Genomic DNA, 14,145 nt, shown 5'->3' with positions numbered 1-14,145 from the left:
ACCACCTTACAAAGCTTTATTACGGTGATTTGACAGAGGGGACTCACAGAGACAATGGCCCAAGACACACCAACCAACACACAACTTCAAGTTTAACCCAGGATCCAGGGCAGAGGGGCCGAGTCTGCGTCCAGTGCCACTCCCATTGTGTCACACAGCCTCCCGCGCGAGCCCCAGAGCCCCCACACTACGGAGGTGCCCCTGCTGGAGGCTGCAGGGCAGCCAGCCTTCAGAGACCCTCTTGGGACTCAGGCACAGCAGCTCCTCTCCGGGGCCGCGAAGTCCCAGCAAAGGAGGGGAGGGGGACAACGGACCCCCCTTGGTGCCCAAGTGTGTGTGGCTGGGGGGACGGGGGAAGGGACCAATGTGAGTCCACTTTTCTTTCGGGGACGGCAGGGCAGGATCACCACACTCCTTTGGTCATGCAACAGTTACCAGGTGCACTTTGAGGACCATCGTTCTAAAGCTCTGCCCATGCCACAGAAGCAACCTGGCTCTTCACGGCTCGGCTTCCCTCTCTGACACGTAGCCCTTCCGCTGGACCGGAGAGCTGCCAAACAGCAAGAAAGGCAAGCGAAATTTCCTCCAGGCTTTCGGGCCGACGGCGGCTGGGAAATCTGTTTTGGCCCCAAGAGGAGCCCGGCGGCCGCTGGCGCTGCCCAGATGCTGCTGTGGGGCAGAGATAACAGGCACAGGAAAGGTGGGGTGGCAGGGTCCTCCCAGGAGCCTGGCTCGCACGTAAACAATGAGCTGCCGCCGGCCAGCGCAGGAGGTGAGTCATGTCCCGCGCCGCGAGGAGCCTGCTGGCCGCGCTCGGCGGGCACTGAAGGACCGGGGCAATCTTGGCCAGGCGCTGAGGCCCCTCTGGCTGTGTGGGTTGGGGATCAAACCCAGGCCTTCTGGTAACCGGCTGACTTCAAAAGCCTGGGTGTGTCCAAAAAGTGGTCTGAGAGGGCTCAGTTGCCCCCAAGGGAGCAGAGGCCTCAGCTCTCGTCTGATAACCAGCCGGGTTTCAGGATCAGGGCAGCAGACAGCCGGGACACGGGGCCTCCCCTAGCGCCACAGGCTTCGGCCAGTCCGTTACCTACCCTGAGGTAATAACCCCAACAGGGAAGAGGAGAGGACGCTTGGAACTTCCACATGTGCCTGAAAACGGACCACAGCAGAGGCCACTGCATCCAAGATGCTGAGATGTAAGAACACAGCACTTTTAATAGGGCACCAGACCCCAAGCGGTGTGCGGACGCTCTCCGGAGCACCCGACTCCTCTGCGGCAATGTCCTTTTCCTGGCCGGGATGACACACGGAGGCTCCTCTTGGGGTGGCGTCGCGGGAGCAGATCCCAGTCCTGAAACACACAAAGCGGCACCTCTGTGCCGCGTCAGTCCCCGGGTTGCGCACTCTCATCAAGTCCTGGAGCGGCCCCTCCCCTCGATGGAAGGGAGAGTGTCCGAGCCACCTGGGCTGCTCCTTCGGGTCACTGCTTGGCCTTTTTCACGATGGTGCCCACGGCAGAGATCACCGTGGTCTTGGAGCCGCTGGCACTGGTGGTCACCGTGACGACAGCTGGCAGGGTGGCCGTGGTGGTGAGGATGGTTGGCTGGGCTATCGTTGTCACCGGAATGGCCGAATCCCACTTGCTCTTTCTCTTCTGGGCATCTGGAGGAAGGCAAGGGATGAGTCAGGATCAAGACAGACCAAAGAGCGACGCTGCCTTTTCTAGCAGGCAGCAGTCAGAGCTTCGGGGCCGCTTGCCACGGAAGTGCGAGGGGCAGCCGGTGAACCGGGGACCCCACCCCAGGCTCCCAAGATGCCTCACAAACTCTGGGGTCAGGAAAGAAGCACAGCAAGGTGGAACCTGGGCCCAGGTCCCCATGGCCTCTGCTCCCCCAAACGAGGCAGCCTGCTACCTGCAACCGCTGTGCTGGCCGTGGTGGTGGTGGTGGCCGTGGCGTTGGTCGTGGTACCTTTCTTGGTGCCTGTCACAAACTCGATCTGGAGGGGGAAGAGGAAAGAGAGAAAACCTGTGCCAAGCTGTTTACCGCATCCTCTGCCAGCGTCTGCTCCCGGGCGGCAGAGTCTGGTACCATACACAGGAGGCACTGGGAGGCAGCCCTGTCGTGCTGTCTGAGGGAGGGAGAGGCGTTGGAGGGACTTCTACCATTTTGAGGAGAGCCCTCCAAACTGACACGGAATGCTCCCGGTGTCTCCAAGTTTCTGCACGTGCAGGGCACCCCGGCCTGCCACTGCGCCCGGCACCCGGGATGGAGGCGCACCCACCCGCACGGGAGAAGCGCAGCTCTGGTCCCCAGGCGCCGCAGACACGTCCCACACTAAGCCTGGGGTTTGGAACGGGGAGGGAAAGAGAGAGAGCGGCAGTTCACCAAGCGCTAAGAACGACAAGACCCGATCGCCCCTGCACCGGCTCCCAGAGGGCTGGCAGCCTTTCTGCTCAGGGGTCAGGGGCACATCCTGGAGGCCACAGCTGCTGCAGGAGGTCAGACCAAACCAAGGGTGGGCAGAGCTGGTGCCCCGAGGCCCAGTGTTCTGTCTCGGAGACTGCTCACAAAGGGCACAAGTCTCATTTAGTCTCAGAGCCAAATTTCCGTTCCCCAAAGGATCTAGAACATGCTGCTTGGGAAGAAGTGGTGCTCAGAGCCCTAAAAACGAGGGGTCACCTGGCCACCAGACATGGGACCTACAAGGAAGCACTGAGGCGGACTGTGCAGATCAGATCTGGGGGCCAAGTAAGTACTCTTGGAAAGAATACACCTCTCAGGGAGGACACTGGTGACACTAAAGAGAGAGCCACCGGGGCTCTGCAGCTGGAAGGGGGAGGCCAAGGAGGACTTTGCGCAGCAAACCACAAGACCCCAAGAAACCAAATGGAAGTAACCAAGAGGCACCTTCAAGCTGAAGGTGGGAAACGACACCCTAGACACCTGCCTTTTCCTTCAGGACCCTTGTCCACCACTTACTTTGGTTCGCTCCTTTTTGGCCTTTTCCAGTTTGTCCATCTCGATCTTCTGGGCTTTAGCTACAGAGACCAGAGAAGTTGTAACAAAAGCAGCCCTGGGACAGCTCCCACGTGAAGAGACACTCTAGGCGGAGGGACCCCACAACAGCACTTGTCACGCCCCCACCCCCGCACGCAGGTGGCCTCGAGGCCGCACAGTCTCACCGTCCTTTTGTGACCAGCAAAAGGAAGCGGCCTTAGATCTACAGAGCAGAGGCCTCAGATGTAAAGGACCTTGTCTGGAGGGGTGAGCTGCCCCTGAGCCCTAGCTGACTGTCACTGTGCGGGGACGGGGACGCAGGCCCAGGGTGGAATACCTTCCCACTGACCAAGAGCAGCTGCATTATGGATTTTAGGTAAAACGTTGGCAACTGATTCAAGTTAAAACAAGATAAGACGTGTGGGCCAAACACAACACATTTTCAGGCCAGACCTGGCCCATGGCCTGCCGATTCAGGTCTGCCATCTGAGGGCCTGGACTCTGTAATTCCTCCCAGTTCTCCCTACTGGGACCCTTGAGAAAATGCTTTCTCACCGGCCTCAGAAGACTCCGTCCCCCTGCCTGGGACACTGTCTGCATCTGCCAGACTGGCTTCTGTACGTCTTCAAACCTCGTCTTGAACATGGCCCCCACAGCAAGGCCGTCCCACCCCTTCGGCTGGCTAGATGGCCCTGCCTGGGCGCTCTCCCCCAACACTGCTCACTTCCAGGACCGCTCTGCCTTCCGTGCTGCATCATAAGCCTCCTGAGTCAGAGCGGGTCTGTCTTGTTCAACACTGTGTACCTACCTCCTCCGACACGGCCTGACACAGTGGGGACCCTGAAACACATGTTGGCTGACTGACTGGATGAACAGACAGGATAGATGGATGGACGGCCACCTACCTAATGCCTCGTAGTAGGAGTCCTCGGACCAGCCATGGGGGTCAAACATATCCTGAAAAAGAAGGAGTTAATGCTGCAGCCAGCAAGGGTCACTGGATGACCAATGGTTTAGAAACCCAAGTCCCCTCTCCCCGAATCTTTCCGTGGATTTTCCTGGCCTGGACTCCCCCTGCTCTAAGGGCATAGGGACTCAGATGTTATCCTGGGTTTCTAGCCAAAGGGGTGGCCGATTTGCTCTTGGGAATATGAAGCAGGGACGAGCCTGTTGACGGGCTGTGCCATCAGAGCACAGCCAAGTGCACCGTCAGTGACCGGTTGGGGCTTGGGGCCGGGTCTGTCACCGCAATCTCTCCCCGGACTATTCCAGAGCAGCGGGGACTCCCGACAAGGGAGCAGGGAACTGTGCTCTTCAGCCAGCACTGCCGCTACACGGGCCTTTCAGCAGCTCCAGGCTGAATCCAGCGAGGTGAGCACAGGGCCCTGGGTACCCTCCCCTCAACCCTCAGCCTCTGCACACGGGATGTACCTTTGGGTAGTTGGTGCCGAGCTCGTCAATTGCACAGAACTGGATCAGCTTCTCATAGATGCTGAAAGAAAAATGCCAGAAGGCACTGAGCAGGCCCTAGTCCCGTGGCCTGTGTGGCACCTGATTTTGAGAGACCAGAACGGTCTAGTTCCTGGGCTCAGACGAACCCTTTAAACCCAGCTGAATTGTTGTAAACAGGCTTCCCGACAGAATGGGAAACGTCCACTGGCCTGACACGAAGTCACTTGTCGTCCTCCCCACTCCCAGAGAGATGGACCATTAGCCAGGACGGGTATGGTGTCCAGGTAAGGGCCGTGGGCTTTTTTTTTGTTTTTGTTTTTGGTCTTACTAGACATCTGACCCTCAGTTTGTGTGGTCGGGTTGGGCCCACATAAGGGCCGGGGCACGTCCTTGAGGTCACCACCATACCAGACTTTCCCAGGTGCGCCACCTGCTCAGACCCTGGACAGAGTAAGACCCAGACACAGCTCTGTTCGCAAAACCTGTCACCTGTACGCAGAATCAGTGACATTCTGGAAGTGAAAGAGGAACCCACGGGAACTGCCCAGTCCAATTCCCTCATTATAGAGATGAGGAAACTGAGACGTTGTGAGGCTGTGTGCCTTAGGAGTAGGGTGAGCAAGAGAACCCGGCCAGGCCTCCTCCAGCCCAGCTCAGGTCTCTCAGCATCCACTCCACACCCTGGCTTCCGTGTTACTGCAGTCTGGGCGATGGCCCCTTTGGACAGAGTCGGGATCTTAGCCGAGCCTCACCCTGCCACCTCCATGGGGGCATCCCAGTCCCCAGTCCAGCATCAGCGACTCAACTGACCCTGCAGGCCCACGGGAAACTCACCTGGGGTTCCGAAATTCTTTCTTCCTTTGGATAATGTAATTCATATCCATTCCCTCCTTTATCTTCCGCTCATAAAGCTTCTGGATCTTGTCCTAGGCGGAGAAACAGAAGGGCACTTATGACGCCACCCCACCACCGACAATCCCAGTCTGTGGTCACACGTGCTGTGTGGGGGCACTTGGTCACAGGAGACCCACAGAGCCATGCGCAGCCCTACTCCAGCCACACTGTCTTTCTCCACCCAGCCTGTGACCGGCGCGGAGCACAAATAAGACAGACTGAGATCAGTCTGTTTTCGTTTTGCTTCCTCCCTCTGGATGGCTGGCAGAGGGGGTGGTAAAAGGTCGAGGAAGAGAAACCGTGGACAAGACAACGAACGTATCCCCACCTGTGAATCAGCTCCTGAATCATCCAAAGAGAATTCAGGCAAAGAGTGGATGGGCAGGGGCTCCATGCTAGTTTTGAATTTAAACACCGGGTCAAGTCCTCAGTGGGAGACCTGGGAAGGCTAAGTTCTTGCAGAGGAAGGCAGGAGTAGAGTTTTTTGGATTTGGTCTCATAAGCTTCCTACAGTGTCCCTTGTAGGGAGGCTCACAGATGGCCAGTCCCCACCACTTTATGAAGAGGCACTGTCAGGGGTCAAGAGCTCATCTCATTAGAACTCCCCCGCCCCCAAAACCCCTGCTCTCTGGCTTTCAACCGGCAATAGGAGGGTCATCTGGCAGGAATGCAGACCAGTCCCACAGGTTATCTCAAGACCCACAGATGATCCCTGCAGCAGATGGCCTCCACACTTTCCAGCGCGTGAAGAGGCCCCAGACACCCGAGTCTCAGGACAGAGCCACCTGTGAGGTGGACCAGTCTTACCCAGCAAGGCTGGTGCTGGCCCAGGGCAAGGTCTCTCTGCAGCCTCCCCCACTAGTGGCGGCTAAAGGCACAGACTCTCCAGAAGGAAAACATTTGGGGCACTCTTCACCTGCGACAGGAGGTGGGCAGGGCCGGAGGTCCTGTGTGACGCCCTTTGGGAACATCAGGAGAGGTGATCCACTCCCTTTGTCAGGAGGCTGAATCTTTCTGCCGAGACTGGCCAGAGGAAGCACTGAAGTGCAGAGAGAGGTTTGTAATACATTTACCACGGAAGAGACAACCAAGAGCCACAAACTTCAACGTTATCTCTTCGAGGGCAAAGGGAGGCTTTCCACAGAAGACCTGGCAAATGGAGGGTGACCTGTATCTTACAGATTACTTTTCTGGGCTTTCTGGGCCATCAGATGGGTTCTCCCATTTCAAGTCAACTAAAACGTTCACTTGATGTCGTGGTTTCCACGATTAGGAGAATCTAAAAATGAGAAATACACTGAACTTGAAGGCTGAGCCAGCCGGTTGTCTCTACCTGGCAGATCGCCAGACTGTCCTTACAGGCTGCGGCCTGTTGCCTGGCAGGGAGGGGAGATGCTATCCTGGGGGGGGGGGGGGGGGGGCACAACTCAGCAAAGGGAGGAGACTTCTGGGAAAGGAAGAGAATCTGTACTGTGCCCCCAACCCCGACTCTGGCCCTGCCCAGCCAGCTGCATTCCAGAGCCCCGGGTCCCCTTAGTCACCTATCCGTCAGGATGGTGCCGTGGCCTGTGGTGTGGCCAGAGGCACCAGCAGAATCTGTGGGATGAGAGGTAGAGCAGGTGGACCCGATGCCACTAGTGGGCAGCCCTGGGTCCGCCCCACGGTCTGTCGCAAGGTTCCACACACAGGGGAACCCCCAGAGGACAAGGGGAAACAATCACAGGGGCTGAAAAGGAGGTGCAAACCCCCGGGCCCGGCGGCCCCCCCCCCCCCCCCCGAGGTCCTGCTCTCAACGGAGTAACTGCACGAAATAGTCTACCTCCTTGGGATTTCAGAACTTCAGGCCACGTCTGTCTGCGATTCTGTCAGACAAGCTAGTGAACTGCCATGTCAGGAACAGGAGCACAGGAATCTCAGGCACAGAAATGCTTGTGTTTTGGTGTTTCTACATTGTTTATTTTACATTTTAATGGTCCCTCAGTTTCTTGGCAAAGGTCCCCACTGGCTCAGCTGGGTTGCATGGAAGGTACCTTATTTTCTCTGCCTCGGCTTCAGACCTGAGGGCGAGCTAGGGGGTCCCAGCTAGAACAGCATCAGGTGATGAGGCAGAGGGTGGCGGTGGGGACAGAGCAAACTCCTGATGGCAGGCTGAGAGAGGTAACCAGGACTGCACGCTCCTGCCCACCTGGCTGTTTCTTTTACGGAAGGGCTCTTAAAGTCGGACCAAACGAGACACTTGACCCAGGCTTTCTCATCTACACAGGCCTCATCAGCCGAGCTCTGTACTTACTTGTAAGTGATTTGAACATCTGCCAGGGGGTTCAGGGGGGATCTTGATTTCATCAGGCGACATGTTCCGGACTCTTTCAGAAAAGGAGGCTGTGGGAGGACAGAGAGAAAAATTCTGTGAGTGTGGATGTCAGGGGATGGCTGCGGGCGGGGGAAGGATCAGGGCCAGACATGAAGTTTAAAAAGAAAAAAAGAAAAAAAAAAAAAGGGCACATACGTTTTCCAGGAGAGATAAAGGCTATGAAACGGTACAACGGTGTTCCCAGTGGCCTCTCCGCGGGTGTCATCTGAGTTGAGATCAAATGACCAGAAGGAACCAGCATGTGCCAACCCGGGGGAAGAGGGGACAAGTGTCAAGAATGCATGCTACTACGTCCAGCAGTTAACTTTGAAGGAAAGGGTACGTGCAGGGTGTGCTGGTAAATGTTTAACAGCCAGCTGGGGGGTGGGAGGTGAGCAGGGGAAGAGCTGTGATCTGCAGCGTCTGCCAGATTCCGGGGTATTCGTTCTCTTGTCGCTGGACCGAGGCCCAGGTGGGGGGAGCATCACTGGCTCACGAGTGAGCCAGCTCCAGCCCGCCCGGTTGTGTTCCTACAACACCATCCCAGGATTCTGGAAACTCGCAGAGTTGCTTGGTATGTCATCCTTCTCACCTTAGGCCATCCGACCCAAGATACAGGAGAAAGAGAGTTCGGGGTTCCCTAGGCTGTGGGATTCAAAGCATTCAAAACCGCCCTGTGCATAAATATTTCAAACACTACCTGCTGCTTATTAGCTTAGTCTTTTAAAAACAAACCAATCAACTCTCTTTTTGGTCCGCCTAGTTCTTGGGAACAAAGGGCCTGATTCTGATGTGAAGAACCACAAGTCCCGAGGGCTAGTTCCCTCAGCAATCGGCCACTGCCCACCCAAGTTTCCCACTCTCCGCTCCCTTCCCTGTAGCCTCTGGCCACCCTGGGCCCGCAGAGTGTGCTCTGGGTCACTCAGACAATGCACTGTTTGTTGTAAGATTCTGTCTGCGCTCTTGAAAACATTCTCTCATGAAAAGGAGCATACAATGAGAGAACAGCAGGCGGAGTGGGGTGGGGCAGGATGAAGGGAAAGAATGAACAAACCAGCACCAAGAACACCCAGCAAGTACTTACTGGGTACCCACTGTGTGCCAGGCCCAGGGCCATACTATCTCTTAGCCCTGAGTGGCTGCCGGGACGGCGTGATGAGAGCCTAGCACAGCCTTCGCCTTCTTTTCTACCAGGGCTGGGTTAATGTTTTCTTAGCAGATAAGGTGCTCTGATCTCCACTGAGTTGTGCTGTTACTACGAAGAACTCAGTGCCGAGAAGGGCTGAGGGTATGGCTCCACGGGCTTTGCCAGTCTCAACTGTACGAAACACCCTGCACCGAGGCTGGGGCGGAGTCTCATAACGCGCTACGCGTGCAGACTCCCACGGCCGGCAGTGGGTTCTCACTGGATGTGCCCTGAGAACAGAGCGCTAGGCGTGCCATTTTGGGTGAAGGCCCGAGGACCGACACGGGGTGACACGTCCTGCTGTGGACCCGGGACACCAGTGCGGCCTAGGAGCGGTTTCCGCCAGGGGACTACGTGCTCCTCTTTGCCCAGCACCTTCTGTCTCCTGACGCCTGCAGTGATGGTGGCACCCATTATCTGGCTAGAGTTCAAGACTCGTCCTGGCTTCTCCCTCCGTCTCAGCCTGAGGCTCATGCAGGCTGCAGAGGCCAGCTGAGAGTGGAATGAGCTGGGGTGAGCCGGCCCTCGTTATTTCCGGACGGCAAAAGCAAGGAGGGCCTGGGCAGGCTTTGGGCACAAGAAGGGGTGGAGAATGTATGTGTGCATGTGATGGAGAGACAAAGAATGCCCTTTGGCATTTGCCAGGAAAGCCTTTTGGAAAAACAGGGTGTGACACTGTTGCCACAGCAACCCAACCACACTAGGACTCAAACAGTATATAGTGTGACAGGGCCCTCCTGAGCTCCCCGGTTAGAACAAAAGAACTCCTCCGCAGTAACTGGCAAGTGAAGGGATATAGTCAGAAAATTAGATAAAAGTTTTCCCACAGCTTCCTTCAGTGATTTCAGGAGCCATCCTTCAGCGATTCTTTCCTAAGTCCCAGGATGATCTAAAGTAGACGACATCAACCCCACATACATATGGTGATGTGGGCGGCCACAAGGCCTCAAACCATCCTCCCAGGAAATCCATGGAGAAAGGTGCCCAGGCCCTTGGGGGCAGCTCCCAGTACTGTGGCTGCCCTTGGGGTCTACTGGGGGCATTCTAGAAGGGCAGCCGTACTCAGGATCTGAGAAGTCTACCTCGGTGACTCACCCCGTGCACATCCAAGCCAAAAACGGTCATGGTATCCGTGACGGCCAGGTACGAATCTGAGCAGGACCAGCTAGTCGGCTGGGCTTACGTAACAGTGGGGAGAGAAGACGTGCCTGGGGGGTACTGTGGGGACGGGAGGAGGCAGTGGAGTGCGCTCTAGTTCACCAGAGACACGGAGAAGCCGACTGGATTACCGCCTCAGGCCACAGTTCCAGGCATGACGAGGGGGCATCCTTTGGCTGCCTGGAGGGGACAGACTGGCCACGCGTGCTCAGTGCTGTCAAGCGGCCACAGTGTCGGAGGAACCCGGGTCAGCTGCTCTGCTTTCATTTGCTCCATTAAACGGGGGCCACCTAGGGGCCCCTAGGTGGTTCAGTCAGTTAAGTGTCCGACTCTTGGTTTCGGCTCAGGTCATGATCTCACGGTTCGTGAGTTTGAGCCCTGCATTGGGCTCTGGGCTGATGGCACACAGCTTGCTTGGGATTCTCTCTCCCTCTCTCTGTCCCTCCCCTGCTCACTCTCTCTCTCAAAATAGATAAATACACTTAAAAAAAATAATAATAATAAAAAAAATAAAGGGGTGCCTGGGTGCCTCAGTCAGTTAAGTAAGCGTCTGACTTCGGCTCAGGTCATGATCTCACTGCTCTTGAGTTCGAGCCCTGCATAGAACTCTGTGCTCACCAGCTCGGAGCCTGGAGCCTGCTTCGGATTCTGTCTCTGTCTCTCTGCCCCTTCCCTGCTCGTGCTCTGTCTCTCTCAAATAGAAAATAAAACACATAAAAATTTATTTTTAATTGCAAAAAAGAAAACAAAACCTGGAGCCACCTACATATAGGAAAAGGCTTCCCATACCAGGGGAGCAACCCGAGAGGCCTATCTCCAGAGGTATTTTATTAACAAAAGGAGCTGAGTTCAGGCGGACCTCAAGTACCACCTCCTGAGTGAGAAACAGTAGGAGCAAACAAGACTACGAGGCTCCAATACCTACTGTGGTGCACAGATTAAATTGTGGCGGTAATCCCACAATAAAATAACGTATTTACCAATAAAACGAAATTACAGATACGCTCAATCACACAGAAGGATCTCAAAACCATATGGGAAGCGAAGGAAGCCAGACAAAAAATAAGATGGCACTTTCATTTCTGTCAGTGGTTCTCAACTGGGGGCAATTACGTTCCCCCCAATCCCCAAGGGGACATTAGGCAATGTCTAGAAACGTTTTTCCTTGGCACATGTGGCAGAGGGAGGGGAGTGCCACTGGCATCCAGAAGGCCGAGGATGCTAAAACACCGGCCAGGCCCCCACAACAAGGAATTATCCGGTCCAAAAGGTCAATAGTGCTAAGGCTGAGAAATCCTGATCTTTATGAAATTCTAAAAAAGGCAAAACTGTAGTGAAGAAGGTACAACACTGCTTGCCAGAGGCCCAGGGAGGAAATCGTCTGTGAGGAGAGGTATAAGGAACATTTTGGAGCGAAGGAAATTAATTGTTTTAAACAGTAATTAATCAATGAATTTTTAAGTAAGCTCTAGGCCCAGTGTGGGACTTGAAGTCATGACTCGGAGATCAAGGGTCATACGCTCCACTGACCAATCCAGCCAGGTGTCCCTGGAGCGACAGAAGTGTTTCATGGGGCTTCTGGGTGGCTCAGTTGGTTAAGAGTCCGACTTCAGTTTAGGTCATGATCTTATAGTTCATGGGTTCGAGCCCCACATTGGGCTCTCTGCTGTCAGTGCAGAGCTGCTTCAGATCCTCTGTCCTCTCTCTCTGCCCCTCCCTTGCTCTCATGCACTCTTCTCTCTCAAAAACAAATATTAAAAAAAAAAAAAACTTTACAAAGAGGTGGATCTTAAAAAATTCTTTTAATGTTTATTTTTAAAAAATATATTTTTTTAAATGTTTATTTATTTTTGAGACAGAGAAAGACAGAGCATGAGCAGGGGAGGGGCAGAGAGAGAGGGAGGCACAGAAGCTGAAGGAAGCTTCAGGCTCTGAGCTGTCAGCACAGAGCCCGACACGGGGCTCGAACTCACAAACTGTGAGATCATGACCTGAGCCGAAGTCGGACGCTTAACCGACTGAGCCACCCAGGCGCCCCTTAATGTTTATTTTTGAGAGAGAGAGAGAGCGCATGAGCGAGCACGCACATGGGGGAGAGGCAGAGAAGAGAGGGAGACACAGAATCTGAAGCAGGCTCCAGGCTTTGAGCTGTCAGCACAGAGCCCAATGTGGGGCTTGAACTCAAACAGCAAGATCACGGCCTGAGTCAAAGTTGGATGCTCAACAGACTGAGCTGCCCAGGCACCCCTGTACAGAAGTGTTTTACAGTTTATAGGTGTTAGAGTTGATAGTTTATAGGTGACTACACGCATCTGTCAAAGTTGATCAAATGGCACCCTAAAAATTGGCAAACCTCACCCTATGTAAGCTACACCTCAACAAAACTATTTTCTTTTTAAAAAAAAATTTTTTTGAACTTTTTTATTTATTTTTGGGACAGAGAGAGACAGAGCACGAACGGGGGAGGGTCAGAGAGAGAGGGAGACACAGAATCGGAAACAGGCTCCAGGCTCCGAGCCATCAGCCCAGAGCCTGACGCGGGGCTCGAACTCACGGACCGCGAGATCGCGACCTGGCTGAAGTCGGACGCCCAACCGACTGCGCCACCCAGGCGCCCCAAAACTATTTTCACAAAACGGCAAGGAGAGAAAAGGTGGAAGTTGGGGTGGAGGTACTGATGTGCCCCCCAGTTCCACTGACTGCCTAGCACTGTGGGCAGAGCTCACTGCTGCATCGGGCTCCCGGCTGCTCTGACCTCACAGACCCCTAGCCCCCATTTCTTGGTAGTTTACAGCAGGGACTGGTGAGGCCAGGAAGGAACAGGAGACTGAGGCTCCGATCCATACATGCCCCTGTGCATTACCCACTGGGAGGAGACTGTGCTCTGCTTCCTCTGTTTGCAAAGCCAGCTGGCACGTCCCCTACACGGCCATTTTCTAAGCAGTGAACTCTGAGGTCTAGGAAAATTCTGGGTTTTATAGGATTTGAAAGACTCCTACTGTGTTCATCACACACAACACTCAGCGCTAAAGGCAGAATCCTGCTGAGGGTTGAGGCTGCTTATTGAGGGTTCCTTCCTACCCAATCCTTGCTCAGAGAACAAATGTAATGGGGTAATTTTCATCCTTTTAGTTAGGAACACAGGACAGGTTTCCACCTCCCATATCCCGTGAGAGGATCCTGTCCAAAAAAAGGATGGGCTCGAGGGCCTGCAGGCCACAAAGCCTCCATCTGGAAGCACAGGGGAAGGTTCCGTAGGCTGCCTTTGAAGCAGAACCCCTGCTTTGTGAAGATTAAAAGAGCAGGCAGGGAGAGATGGTCACAGTTAACCACACGGAGGGAGGGTCGCCCTCTCCATGACGTTTGCACAGGCTTTGGCAGAGCTGTTACAAAGTCCATGACCAAACTGACAGAGTCGAGGTACTTTCTAAAAAAGGATTAAGAGACCAGAGTTAGCATAGGGACTGGGATGCCACTTTTCGGAAACAAAACTGCCCTGCCCCACAAGCCAAAAGGGTCTTGGACTCTGGGGCTACGAGGCATGTTCCCTGCTGGGGACAGAGCAAAGTGCCAGCAGAGGCCACATATTTGCTTCTTGAGTACATGAATATGCCAGCAAAGCGGGGAGGGGGCGTACAAGGACAGAGGACAAGCCTAGGGCACAACTGGAACGAGCTCCCAGCTGAAAGGGGCCCTAAATCCATCTTGAAAACACTGGCAACTGACCACAGCCCAGTGAAATGCACCATGAATATGCTTTTCAAAGAAGAATTGTTCCCTGGGCGTCTTACTCAGACATCTTAGGAAATGTCAAAGGCCCTGGGAGAGCACATGAAGAGACCAGGCTCTCAGCAGAACGGCTGCCTTGGCTGAAGCAGAGAGAAGCCCCATGCAGGGGTAGGCCCTGCATGGCTGGAAGCCAGTTTGCTCCGGGCAAGGCTCAGGAATCCACCTCCGAGGCTCCCCCTGGGGTACTCACCAACTAATTCCTGAGGATCTCGCTTTTCTACTTCTGGGTTATCCTGCAGAAGAGAAACAAATACAAGGAGGTAAGCCCGGGGCTCCTGACCCACACAGTTACTTTCTTCACTGAAACCACTCAGGATTTT

At 54.8% G+C, this 14,145-nt stretch overlaps 1 protein-coding gene across 3 annotated transcripts in view; it reads right to left on the bottom strand.

Moving 5' to 3' along the window:
* SAP30BP (SAP30 binding protein) overlaps nucleotides 1-14,145 on the bottom strand; it is a 36,794-nt gene continuing 22,649 nt past the window's right edge. For all 3 annotated transcript variants that reach the window (XM_040456410.1, XM_040456412.1, XM_040456411.1), the window contains 8 exons: nucleotides 14,016-14,058; nucleotides 7,633-7,721; nucleotides 5,283-5,374; nucleotides 4,428-4,488; nucleotides 3,902-3,953; nucleotides 2,979-3,037; nucleotides 1,911-1,995; nucleotides 1-1,659 (listed from right to left, as the gene is read on the bottom strand). In XM_040456410.1, coding sequence (XP_040312344.1) covers nucleotides 1,478-1,659; nucleotides 1,911-1,995; nucleotides 2,979-3,037; nucleotides 3,902-3,953; nucleotides 4,428-4,488; nucleotides 5,283-5,374; nucleotides 7,633-7,721; nucleotides 14,016-14,058 — 663 coding nt within the window. In that variant the 3' untranslated portion in view covers nucleotides 1-1,477. The remainder of the gene's footprint in view (nucleotides 1,660-1,910; nucleotides 1,996-2,978; nucleotides 3,038-3,901; nucleotides 3,954-4,427; nucleotides 4,489-5,282; nucleotides 5,375-7,632; nucleotides 7,722-14,015; nucleotides 14,059-14,145) is intronic.

Source organism: Herpailurus yagouaroundi, unplaced genomic scaffold, assembly GCF_014898765.1.
Source record: "Herpailurus yagouaroundi ecotype Mexico unplaced genomic scaffold, PumYag 217, whole genome shotgun sequence".
NCBI classification, from domain to species: Eukaryota; Metazoa; Chordata; class Mammalia; order Carnivora; family Felidae; genus Herpailurus; species Herpailurus yagouaroundi.
This window is presented reverse-complemented; position numbering and strand designations above follow the sequence as displayed.